The sequence below is a fragment of the Monodon monoceros genome, unplaced genomic scaffold (genome assembly GCF_005190385.1).
Source record: "Monodon monoceros isolate NGI ecotype Baffin Bay Population unplaced genomic scaffold, NGI_Narwhal_1 Super_Scaffold_3, whole genome shotgun sequence".
Classification (NCBI taxonomy): Eukaryota; Metazoa; Chordata; class Mammalia; order Artiodactyla; family Monodontidae; genus Monodon; species Monodon monoceros.
In genome coordinates, this window is record NW_021703780.1 from 39410636 (window position 1) to 39424318 (window position 13683).

The following is a 13683-nucleotide window of genomic DNA, read 5'->3' on the forward strand; positions in this document are numbered from 1 at the left end:
AAGACATTCCTGCCAAAGCCATTTCTCTGTCTTGCCATTCCTATTCTTTCTACAAGCACCTCTTGCTGGTATCATCACCCCTGAGACAACGGGTCATTGTACTGTTATCAGGGCCCACTATTCATATTTTCCCCACTACTGTTTGAACCTGAAAATGAAATTTTCACTTGACTCCTTTGTCTTATTTGCAGTCTTTGACCCTCGATCTTTTCATTGTTAGGAACTCCAGAAGAAAAGTCGTACATCAGGGAAAAAGCAGTTCTAAAATGAAAATAATACAGAAACTATTCCTCTTTCCTCAATGGAAAGTTTCATCCTCTTTCCTTGATGGAAAAACTGGGGACAGTCAGACGTATTTTTACTTTGAATGTCAGTTTAAAAGGTCAAGTGCAAATGGGTACGTGTTCTTAGTAGAGAAAGCAGTCTTCCAAAGATGTGGGCCTGAGCTTCATTTCCATGGCTCTTTTCTGACATCATTCTTAGGTTCTACAGATTCAGTGTGATGTGTGGCCTTCCCTGGGTCACCCAAAACACATCTTCTTGAGGAACTGCCTTGCTTTTGCTGTGTGTGCTTTCTGTTAGGGATAGACTGCTGTTCAGAGATTGCTGACTCTGATTCTTTCTGACCAGTGAGGTGTTCCATAGCTCAAAGATATGTGGATAGGTTTACATATGTGTGAGAGACAAAGAGACCTCTTCTACAGTTTTGTAATGAACTGCACTCAGCATAGGACCATTGATTGCCTAACATTTTTTTCTTTTGCTTGAACTCAGGGGCAGAGGCCTGGCCTCCAGGGGTTTGTCTTAAATATGTCGGGGGAGACCAATTTGGACATGTGAACATGGTGATGGTGAGATCGCTAGAGCCCCAAGAGATTGCAGATGTCAGCGTCCAGATGTGCAGCCCCAGCAGAGCAGGAATGTATCAGGGACAGTGGCGGATGTGCACTGCTACAGGACTCTACTATGGAGGTGAGTATGTCCCTGTGCAGCCCAGGGTGAAGGAATTAAGGTAACATCTTACAGCATCCCTGGTTGCTCACAGAGCCTGTCAAATTATGTAGCAGGGTGTGGTCCCTTTTAAACAGCGACCGCATGCGGGTAAATGACTTGAATTTAATGACTAATTGGTTCAGTCTAGCGGTCTCCTTTTTATACTAGGAATTTAGTTAAAATTTAGTGAAGTGTAATGAGATATATATTGCATTCTAAACAATGATTTAGTAGTGCTGCTATTTTTATTATATAATCTAGTAGGTGCTGTAAGAATACTGAAGGCAGTCCTTGTTCTCACAGTCTCTAGACAGAAGTTGTATAAAAAAAGATAATGCACAAAATGTGCATACTTCTCTCCACCTGATGACCTGTCAAGATGCTAGTACCTCTCACTCCTTCTTTTTACTGCCATACTTTTTGGACAGAGTGATTTACACTCATTGTCTCTTTTTCCCATTTACTTTTATTTTTCAAACTAGTCAGTCCTTTACCCACTCCAGTGATGTTTATCAGCAACTACCCAGTTTCCAAATCCAGTAGCCACTTTCCAGTCTTCATACTAACTGACCCTCTATCATTTGGCACCAAACTCTAAATGTTTTTTGAAGTGTGTTCCTTCTTAGACTCACATGGTACCTCTCTTGTTTCTTCTCTGAATGTTCTTTGTCTAGTCTCATTTTTGCCATGGGACTACAGACATACCTTGATTTATTGACATTCACTTTATTGTGCTTTACAGATAATTTTTTTTTTTACAAATTGAAGATTCGTGACAACCTTTCGTTGAGCAAGTCTGCTGGCACCGTTTTTCCAACAGCATTTGCACACTTTGTGTCTCTGTGTCACACTTTGGTAATTCTCACAATATTTCAAATTTTTTCATTATTATTATATTTGTTATGGTGACCTGTGATCAGCAATCTCTGATGTTTCTATTGTAATTGTTTTGGGGTGCCACAAACTGTGCCCACATAAGACTGTGAACTTAATTGGTAAATGTGTGTGTTCTGACCATTCCACCAATTAGCCATTCCTCCATCTCGTTTCCTCTCCTTGGGTCTCCCTATTCCCCGAGACACAACAGTATTGAAATTAGGTCCATTGATAACTCTACAGTGGCCTCTAAGTGTTCAAGGGAAAGGAAGAGTCACACATCTCTCACTTTAAAAACTAGAAATGATTAAGCTTAGTGAGGAAGGCATGTCAAAAAACAAGATAGGCCAGAAGCTAGGTCGCTTGTACCAAACAGCTAAGTTGTGAAAGCAGAGGAAAAGTTCTTCAAGGAAATGAAAAGTGCTACTCCAGTGAACACACGAATCATAAGAAAAGTGAAACAGCCGTACTGCTGATATGGAGAAAGTTTGAGTGGTCTGGATAGAAGATTAAATCAGCCACAACATTCCCTCAAGCCAAAGCCTAATCCAGAGCAAGGCCCTGACTCTCTTCAACTCTGTGAAGGCTGAGAGAGGTGAAGAAGCTGCAGAAGAAAAGTTTAAAGCTAGCAGAGGTTGGTTCTTGCAGTTTAAGGAAAGAACATAAAAGTGCAAGGTGAAGGAGCAAGTGCTGATGTAGAAGCTGCAGCAGGTTATCCAGAAGATCCAGCTAAGATAATTCATGAAGGTGGGCTACACTAAACAAGAGATTTTCAATGTAGACAAGACAGCCTTATATTGGGAGAAGATGCCATCTAGGACTTTCATAGCTAAGGAGGAGAAGTCAGTGCCTGGCTCCAAAGGACAGGCTTTCTTGTTAGGGGCTAATGCAGCTGGTGGCTTTACGGTGAAGCCAGTGATCATTTACCATTCTGAAAACTCTAGGGCCCTTAAAAATTATGCTCAATCTGCTCTGCCTGTGCTCTGTAAATGAAACAACAAAGCCTGGATGACTGTACATCTGTTTGCAACATGCTTCACTGACCATTTCAAGCCCACTGTTGAGACTTACTGCTCAGAAAAAAAGATTCCTTTCAAAATATTACTACTCATCGACGGTGCTCCTGGTCACCCAAGAGCTCTGCTGGAGATATGCAACGAGATTTTCATGGTTGCCAACACAACATCCGTTCTGTAGCCATAGATCAAAGAGTCATTTCTACTTTCAAGTCTTGTTCTTTAAGAAATACATTTTGTGAGGCTATAGTGAATCCTCTGATGCATCTGGGCAAAGTAAGTCCTTCTGGAAAGGATTCACCATTCTAGATGCCATTAAGAACATTTGTGATTCATGGGAGGAGGTCAAAATATCAACATTAAGAGGAGTTTGGAAGAAGCTGACTGTAACCCTCGTGGATGACTTTGGAGGGGTTCGAGACTTCAGCGGAGGAAGTAACTGCAGATGTGGTGGATGTAGCGAGAGAATTAGAAGCGGAGCCTGAAGATGTGACTGAATGGCTGCAATCTCAGGATAAAACTTTAACCGATGAGGAGTTAACTTTATGACGAGCAAAGAAAGTGGCTCCTTGAGATGGTATCTAGTCCTGGTGAAGATGCTGTGAAGATTGTTGAAATAACAACAAAGGACTTAGAATATTACATAAACTTAGTTGATAAAGCAGTGGCAGGGTTTGAAAGGACTGACTCCCAATTTGAAAGAATTTCAACTGTGGGCGAAATGCTATCAAACAGCATTGCATGCTACAGAGAAATTGCTCGTAAAAGGAAGAGTCAGTCAATGCAGCAAACTTCATTGTTCTCTTACTTTAAGCTGCCCCAGCCTTCAGGAACTCCCAGGCTGATCAGTCTGTAGCCATCAACATGGAGGCAAGACCTTCCACCAGCAAAAAACATTACAACTTGCTAAAGGCTCAGATGATGGTTAGCGGTTTTTGCCGATAAAGGAATTTTTAATTAAGATATGTACATTGTTTTCTTAGACATAATGCTGTTGCACACTTAGACTACAGTGTACAGTAAACGTAATGCACTGGGAAAACAAATAGTTCATGTGACTCGCATTATGGCAGTATTCACTGTATTGCATTGATCTGGAACCGAACCAGCTATGCCTCCAAGGTATGCCTGTCTTAGATTGTGAGCTGGGCCCTGTTTATGCTCTGTGACCTCATCCACCCACCTGGCCTCATCTGTCACCAGTACGGCATACATGGTGGTACTCGAAGTCATATCTGTGGTGCAGACTCTTTGGAGTTTCAAACCTGTATTTAAGTGCTTGTGGACAGAACCTCTGGATATTCTGTAGAGTTTTGTATTTTAGTATCTCCTAGGCAAAACTTATATTCGTGTAATTGTCATCCCACTGAGATGATCAGGCCAGAAGCTTGAGTCATCTTTTGTTCTGTCTTATCATCCTTAATCACAGACCAATTCCTATTTGTTTCTCTATATCCTATGTCCTAGAGATCCAGAGAAAAATAAATTAAAAAAGAGTTCCTGTCCTCAGGGAGCTCTTAACTGGGGACTCATGGCCAGTGGGAGCTTTGGAGTTATTTAAAGGAGTCCTGGAATTAATTTTCTCATATATGTTTTTGCAGCCAGTGGAAACTTGAAGTATTTCTCTGACTGAAAAAATTATAATGTTAGTGTCATCCTTTGTAACATCATTCTTTGCCGAAAACCTTTGTGCCTCCTGTAATGGAGCCAAACTCCTTGGCACAGGGCTTAAAGCTCCTCATGGGGCTTCCCTGTTGGCACAGTGATTGAGAGTCCGCCTGCCGATGCAGGGGACACGGGTTCGTGCCCCGGTCTGGGAAGATCCCACATGCCACGGAGCGGCTAGGCCCGTGAGCCATGGCTGCTGAGCCTGTGCTCCGCAGCGGGAGAGGCCACAACAGTGAGAGGCCCGCGTACCGCAAAAAAAAAAAAAAAAAGCTCCTCATGATCTGGTCTGGTCTGATTTTCACTTTCATCCTTAGTCACCTCTTTACTCTCCACAGCCAGTCCCCAAAGACACCACATGATTTCACTTCTTCATGCCCTTGCTCATGTTGTTCCTATTGCCTGAAATACCTTTTTCTTTACAACAAACCCCTGCTCATCCTCAGCACCCCGGTGAACTCACCTTTCCTCCTTCCCTCCTCCCCCCTTCTTACCCCTCCACCGGAAGGAAATACCTACTTCCCTTTTTACTTATATTATGCACACGCTTGTTATTTTAGTTAACACATTGTGTTTTAGGTGTTTGTTTACTTATCCTTTTCTCCTACTAGATAGTGAACTATCTGTTGAATACAGAATCAACATCATGTAACAATCATCTATCAGAATGCAGAGAGATTATTTCTCCCCTCTTCTCAGGCCACCTCTCCTGAGAATCTTCTTACTTGCAAATGGTTTCTCCCATTGCTGAGCTCCATTTCATAATCTCTTTCCCTCTCCTTTGCCTCTCTTTGGCACTTCACCTCTTTCTGCCCAGTTAATTTGATGAATGTCTAATATCGATTTTAAAACGTAAGGTGATACATGTCTCATTTATCTTTGTAACTCTTGAAAAAGCTGAGCCAAGTGCAGAGTCGAGAGTGGCTACTCAAATTTTAAAATGCATGTCAGTGTTTTTAAAGGAGGAGGAAGACAACATACATGACTTTAAAAAAAATTTCTTTGATGCAAAGATACTGCTTCATAGTGTTCTCCCATGCTTGAGAGCTCTAGTCTTATTTTGTGCGTGTGTTTTATTGTTAAATTAAAAATAATTATCACTATATGTGACATTAAAATTTATACTTTTAACATCCCTCTCAAATTCTATAAGTAGGTAGAGTATAAATATACTAGCTCTGAAGGCAGTAAAAACTTCAAAGCCTTTCTTGGTCATATAGTCTGTGAGTTGTTTTTCAGGACTTTGAAATCTAATACCTACAAGGGATCTTAATAGTTCATCTGATTCCATGGTTTTCAAGCATTTTTCTTAATCAGTGGAACCTTTTCTTGATAAAAGTATATGTGAATGCCTCCTCCAAAAAAGAGAAAAGATAAAACTGAAACTGGCTTTGTTGAATTGGGAGCCTCCTTGGCCCGTGTTTCCCTGCCTTCTGTCTGAGGTGACCTCCAGGGCTGTGTGGAGTATAGTTTGCAAACCCCATCTACTCTAATAAAGAATTTAATTCCATTTACAAGCTACTGTATTCCATTGAATTCAGTTTAATGTTGATTATAAAACATGTCATGATAGCAGAACTGTTAAATGACTGGCAGAAAGTGAAATATACATAATATACATAAAACTACAGCTGTGAACATGTGAAAAAAATAAGCTGCTATGTTAACCTTGGCATGATGGCTCTTTCAGTTTTTCTGCTCACTCTTAGCTTGCTAGTGCATTGAGTATAGTGTAGTGGTAGGCGTTTGGAATGTAGGACTACATTGCCTGGGCACAAACTTGGACAAGTTAGGTAACTTCTCTATGCCTTATCTTTCTGCTTTTTTTTTTTTTAAGGTTTTTTTTTGATGTGGACCTTTTTTTTTTTTTAAGTCTTTATTGAATTTGTTACAATATTGCTTCTGTTTTATGTCTTGGTTTTTTGGCCAAGAGGCACATGGGATCTTAGCTCACTGATCAGGGATTGAACCTGCATCCCCTGCATTGGAAGGCGACATCTTAACCACTGGACTGCCAGGGAAGTCCCTCATCTTTCTGTTTTAACAACAAAGCTTGTTTTGTTTGTTTGGTTTTGGTTTTGGTTGGGTGGTCTCTTCTTGAGTCTTTAATGGTCTTTTCTAGAAAGAATCCATTCTCCTTATTTTTATAATAATACTTATGTTGTTTGAACTCATTTCTCTTCCTAAAAGGAATTCTTGCCATATTTAATAATTTACAAAGTCTTCTTCCCTCATTTTAGATTGGTTGTACTCTTTCAGTCTCTCAACAGGAGTGTGCTATTGGCATATTGTGTGGACAGTTCTTCTTTATGTGGGGCATATTTATAAGACCCTTGGCCCTCTCACTAAATACCATGTTCATCTTTAGAGCCACCCCTCCTCTCCCACCACACACATTTCTAACTCCCTTGGTTGAGTACCACTAAGTATTTGATTCTTGGCAGAGTTATTTTCAAGCTCAAACATTTTATTTTATCTTCTTTCTACAGACTTTTGCTTCTTAGATAAAAACAACCTGTTATCTAATGCCTACTTTATGTCAGGCATTGCACTGGGCTTTTTCATATAAATTATATGGGAAATATTAGCTGCACTTTATGGGTGGGGAAACTGAAGACCAGAGATAATTAATGACTTGTCTAAGTTTCAGTGAAAGTTATAAATTATAAATTAGCTATAAATTATAGTTATAAATTAACAAAAGTAGTTTTATGATCTTTGCCATTGGACACTACTATACTGGGTTTACAGCGAAACTTTGGCTCCAGGTTGTTGGTACTTGGCAGAGTTTAGGGAGACTGGGGTATATGGTCCACAAGTCCTCTCCATTTCCGGAGTGAGTGGGAATGAGGGTCAGACTGAGATTGGCAAGGTGACTCTTAGGTGGTTGAGTAAACACCAGTGTTCCCCAAGGAGTTCCTGCTTTCCAGGAGATATACAGTTCCTGTAGGACACTTGACTCTTGGAAAGGAGTAAGCAGCGTGGGTGCTTGTCACCATTTTAGCCTTGGTACAAACATGCCTCCCCTCTTCCTAGTAGAGTACCGTCTTTCAAAGTTCCACAGGAGACAGACTTCCCTAGCGGTCTAGTGGTTAAGACTCCATGCTCCCAAATGCAAGGGGTGCTGGTTCAGTCCCTGGTTGGGCAACTAAGGTCCCACATGCCACACGATACAGCCAAAAAAAAACCACCCAAAGGAAAAAAACCAAAAAAACCCCAAAGTTCCACAGGAGAGCTGTACCCCTGCACTTGATGGTTCCTTCTAAAGCAGAGGGGTTCTAGTTGTGAAGTAGGCACTGAGGTCACGTGATACTCTGGTTATCACATGCTGATGAGGGTTTCTTCCACTTGAAATAGCTCTTCTTGTTAAATGGCTTCACGTGGTTCCTTAGGGACAATTCACATGTAGATTAAATACTTATATTCATTTAGTTTTCTCAGAGGTTAGAAATGGAACTTCCCTTATTAAGCTCCCAAATCATACTATATAATATAGTCCCACAGGTTAGGAAACTTAATGCTTGCTGTATGTAAACCACACAGTTTATTTCTTTAAACCTTTGTAAGTTCCTCTTTCAGCTTCTCCAGTTTATGGAATGTCCACCTTAACCAGATAGTGTGGGACTGCTCCTCCTCATTCTTCTCCAATGTTTTAACTGATGATGTTGTAAAAGAAGCTCTGGTTTCATAGATGTCCTCTAGACTCTACACAGGTGTCTTCTATTTAGATGCTGTTCTACTTGGCATCTCTACCAGCTCTCTTGCCCTTTTGCCTATTGACCCCACCTTTAGAATGTCTCTCTTTTATGTTACACTCAAAAAACCTGCTTCATTTGGTTCTAGAAGATCCTCAATAAGATACTGTCTGCAAAAGGAAGGGAGGGAGGAAGGAAGGAAGGAAAACCACCAGCAGCAGCAGCCGCAAGCCAGATTAGAGCTCCTGGAGCAGTCAGCCAACATGGTGCCATTCTAGCCTCCTAGACTTGTGTATCATTTAGCAACAGCCTGTGGAACAAAAACCACAAAGATGAAAAGGCACAGGGCTATGTATCAGATGAAGGAACAAGATAAAACCCCAGAAAAAAAACTAAATGAAGTAGAGATAGGCAACCTTCCAAAACAAGAATTCAGAATAATGATAGTGAAGATGATCCAGGACCTCAGAAAAAGAATGGAGGCAAAGATCGAGAAGATGCAAGAAATGTTTAGCAAAGACCTAGAAGAGTTAAAGAACAAATAAACAGAAATGAACAATACAATAACTGAAATGAAAACTACACTAGAAGGAATCAATAGCAGAATAACTGAGGCAGAAGAACAGATAAATGACCTGGAAGACGGAATGGTGGAATTCACTGATGCAGAACAGAATAAAGAAAAAAGAATGAAAAGAAATGAAGACAGCCTAAGAGACCTCTGGGACAACATTAAATGCAACAACATTCGCATTATAGGGGTCCCAGAAGGAGAAGAGAGAAAGACCTGAGAAAATATTTGAAGAGATTATAGTCAAAAACTTCCCTAACATGGGAAAGGAAATAGCCACCCAAGTCCAGGAAGCACAGAAAGTCCCATACAGGATAAACCCAAGGGGAAACACGCCAAGACACATAGTAATCAAATTGGCAAAAATTAAAGACAAAGAAAAATGATTGAAAGCAGTAAGGGAAGAACGACAAATAACATACAAGAGAACTCCCATGAGGTAAACAGCTGATTTCTCAGCAGAAACTCTACAAGCCAGAAGGGAGTGGCATGACATATTTAAAGTGATGAACCTACAACCAAGATTACCCTTCCCAACAAGGATCTCATTCAGATTTGACGAGAAGTCAGAAGCTTTACAGACAAGCAAAAGCTAAGAGAATTCACCACCACCAAACCAGCTCTACAGCAAATGCTAAAGGAACTTCTCTAAGTGGGAAACACAAGAGAAGAAAAGGACCTACAAAAACAAACCCAAAACAATTAAGAAAATGGTCATAGGAACATACATATCGATAATTACCTTAAACGTGAATGGATTAAATGCTTCAACCAAAAGACACAGGGTTGCTGAATGGACGCCTATATATGCTGTCTACAAGAGACCCCCTTCAGACCTAGGGACACATACAGACTGAAAGTGAGGGGATGGAAAAAGATGTTCCATGCAAATGGAAATCAAAAGAAAGCAGGAGTAGCAATACTCATATCTGATAAAATAGACATTAAAGTAAAGAATGTTACAAGAGACAAGGAAGGACACTACATAATGATCAAGGGATCAATCCAAGAAGAAGATATAACAATTATAAATATATATGCACCCCACATAGGAGCACCTCAGTACATAAGGCAACTGCTAACAGCTATAAAAGAAGAAATGGACAGTAACACAATAATAATGGGAGACTTTACCACCTCACTTACACCAATGCACAGATCATCCAAACAGAAAACTAATAAGGAAACACAAGCTTTAAATGACCCAGTAGACCAGATAGATTTAATTGATATTTATAGGACATTCCATCCAAAAACAGCAGATTACACTGTCTTCTCAAGTGCGCACAGAACATTCTCCAGGATAGATCACATCTTGGGTCACAGATCAAGCCTCAGTAAATTTAAGAAAATTGAAATCATATAAAATGTCTTTTCTGACCACAATGCTGTGAGATTACAAATCAATTACAGGGAAAAAAAACCTAAAAAACACAGACACATGGAGGCTAAACAGTATGTTACTAAATAACCAAGAGACCACTGAAGAAATCAAATAGGAAATCAAAAAATACCTAGAGATAAATGACAATGAAAACATGACAGTCCAAAACCTGTGGGATGCAGCAAAAGCAGTTCTAAGAGGGAAGTTTATAGCAATACAAGCCTACCTGAAGAAACAAGAAAAATCTCAAATAAACAATCTAACCTTACACCTAAAGGAACTAGAGAAAGAAGAACAAACAAAGCACAGAGTTAGCAGAAGGAAAGAAATCATAAAGATCAGAGCAGAAATAACTGAAATAGAAACAAAGAAAACAGTAGCAAAGATCAATAAAAGTAAAAGCTAGTTCTTTGAGAAGATAAACAAAATGGATAAACCATTAGCCAGACTCATCAAGAAAAAGAGGGAGAGGACTCAAATCAATAAAATTAAAAATGAAAAAGGAGAAGTTACAACAGACACCACAGAAATACAAAGCATCCTAAGAGACAACTACAACAACTCTATGGCAATAAAATGGACAACCTGGAAGAAATGGACAGATTCTTAGAAAGATATAACCTTCCAAGACTGAACCAAGAAGAAATAGAAAATATGAACAGACCAGTCACAAGTAATGAAATTGAAACTGTGATTAAAAATCTTCCAACAGGGCTTTCCTGTTGGTGCAGTGGTTGAGAGTCTGCCTGCTGATGCAGGGGACATGGGTTCATGCCCTGGTCTGGGAGGATCCCACATGCTGCGGAGCGGCTGGGCCCGTGAGCCATGGCCACTGAGCCTGCGCGACCAGAGCCTGTGCTCTGCAGCGGGAGAGACCGCAGCAGTGAGGCCCATGTACTGCCCAAAAAAAAAAAAAAAAAAATTTCCAACAAACAAAACTCCAGGACCAGATGGCTTCAGAGGTGAATTCTATCAAACATTTAGAGAAGAGCTAACACCCATCCTTCTCAAACACTTCCAAAGCATTGCAGAGGTAGGAACACTCCCAAACTCATTCTGTGAGGCCACCATCACCCTGATACCAAAACCAGACAAACATACTACAAAAAAAGAAAATTACAGACCAGTATCACTGATGAATATAGATGCAAAAATCCTCAACAAGGGCTTCCCTGGTGGCGCAGTGGTTGAGAGTCCGCCTGCCGATGCAGGGGATACGGGTTTGTGCTCCGGTCCGGGAAGATCCCACATGCCGCGGAGCGGCTGGGCCAGTGAGCCATGGCCGCGCAGCCTGCGCGTCCGGAGCCTGTGCTTCGCAAAGGGAGAGGCCACAACAGTGAGAGGCCCGCGTACCGCAAAAAAAAAAAAAAAAAAAATCCTCAACAAAATACTAGCAAATAGAATCCAGCAACACATTAAAAGGATCATACACCGTGATCAAGTGGGATTTATCCCAGGGATGCAAGCGTTCTTCAATATACGCAAATCAATCAATGTGATACACCATATTAACAAATTGAAGAAGAATAACCATATGGTAATCTCAGTAGATGCAGAAAAACTTTTGACAAACTTCAACACCCATTTATGATAAAAACTCTCCAGAAAGTGGGCATAGAGGGAACCTACCTCAACATAATAAAGGCCATATATGACAAACCCACAGCAAACATCATTCTCAATGGTGAAAAACTGAAAGTATTTCCTCTACGATCAGGAACAAGACAAGGATGTCCACTCTTACCACTATTATTCAACATACTTTTGGAAGTCCTAGCCTCGGCAGTCAGAGAAGAAAAAGAAATAAAAGGAATACAAATTGGAAAAGAAGAGGTAAAACTGTCACTCTTTGTAGATGACATGATACTATACATAGAGAATCCTAAAGATGCCACCAGAAAACAGAGCTAATCAATGAATTTGGTATAGTTGCAGGATACAAAATTAACGCACAGAAATCTCTTGCATTCCTATACAATAATGATGAAAAATATGAAAGAGAAGTTAAGGGAACACTCCCATTTACCATTGCAACAAAAAGAATAAAATACCTAGGAATAAACCTACTTAAGGAGACAAAAGACCTGTATGCAGCAAACTATAAGACCCTGATGAAAGAAATTAAAGATGATACCAACAGATGGAGAGATATACCATGTTCTTGGATTGGAAGGATCAGTATTGTGAAAATGACTCTACTACCCAAAGCAATCTACAGATTCAGTGCAATCCCTGTCAAATTACCAATGGCATCTTTTACAGAACTAGAACAAAAAATCTTAAAATTTGTATGGAGACACAGAAGACCCAGAGTAGCCAAAACAGTCTTGAGGGAAAAAAAACGGAGCTGGAGGAATTAGACTCCCTGACTTCAGACTGTACTACAGAGCTACAGTAATCAAGACAATATGGTACTGGCACAGAAAAATACATCAATGGAACAGGATAGAAAGCCCAGAGATAAACCCACACACCTATGGTCAACTAATCTATGACAAAGGAGGCAAGGATATACAATGGAGTAAAGACAGTCTCTTCAGTAAGCGGTGCTGGGGAAACTGGACAGCTACATGTAAAATGAAGTTAGAACACTCCTTAACACCATACACAAAAGTAAACTCAAAATGGATTAGAGACCTAAATGTAAGGCTGGACACTATAAAACTCTTAGAGGAAAACATAGGAAGAACACTCTCTGACATAAATGACAGCAAGATCTCTTTTGATCCACCTCCTAGATTAATGGAAATAAAAACAAATGGGACCTAATGAAACTTAAAAGCTTTTGCAAAGCAAAAGAAGCTACAAACAAGATGAAAAGACAACCCTGAGAATGGGAGAAAATATTTGCAAGCGAATCAATGGACAAAGGATTAATCTCCAAAATATATAAACAGCTCGTGCAGCTCAATATTAAACAAACCAGCTAATCCAAAAATGGGCAGAAGATCAAAATAGACATTTCTCCAAGAAGACATAGAGATGGCCAAGAAGCACATGAAAAGCTGCTCAACATCACTAATTATTAGAGAAATGCAAATCAAAACTACAATGAAGTATCACCTCACACCAGTTAGAATGGGCATCATCAAAAAATCTACAAAGAACAAATGTTGGAGAGGGTGTGGAGAAAAGGGAACCCTCTTGCACTGTTGGTGGGAATGTAAATTGATATAGCCACTATGGAGAACAGTATGGAGGTTCCTTAAGAAACTAAAAATAGAATTACCATATGACTCAGCAATCCCACTACTGGGCATATACCCAGAGAAAACCGTAATTCAAAAAGACACATACACCCCAGTGTTCTTTGCAGCACTGTTTACAATAGCAGGTCATGGAAGCAACCTGAATGCCCCTCAACAGACAAATGGTTAAAGAAGATATGGTACATACATACAATGGAATATTACTCAGCCATAAAAGGGAACGAACTTGGGTCATTTGTAGAGACGTGGATGGATCTAGAGACTGTCATACAGA

At 40.2% G+C, this 13683-nt stretch overlaps 1 protein-coding gene across 3 annotated transcripts in view; it reads left to right on the top strand.

The window, feature by feature from the left end:
• ILRUN (inflammation and lipid regulator with UBA-like and NBR1-like domains) overlaps nucleotides 1-13683 on the top strand; it is a 123278-nt gene that overhangs the window by 43196 nt on the left and 66399 nt on the right. For all 3 annotated transcript variants that reach the window (XM_029241977.1, XM_029241976.1, XM_029241978.1), the window contains exon 3: nucleotides 775-972. In XM_029241977.1, the coding sequence (XP_029097810.1) occupies nucleotides 775-972 (198 nt within the window). The remainder of the gene's footprint in view (nucleotides 1-774; nucleotides 973-13683) is intronic.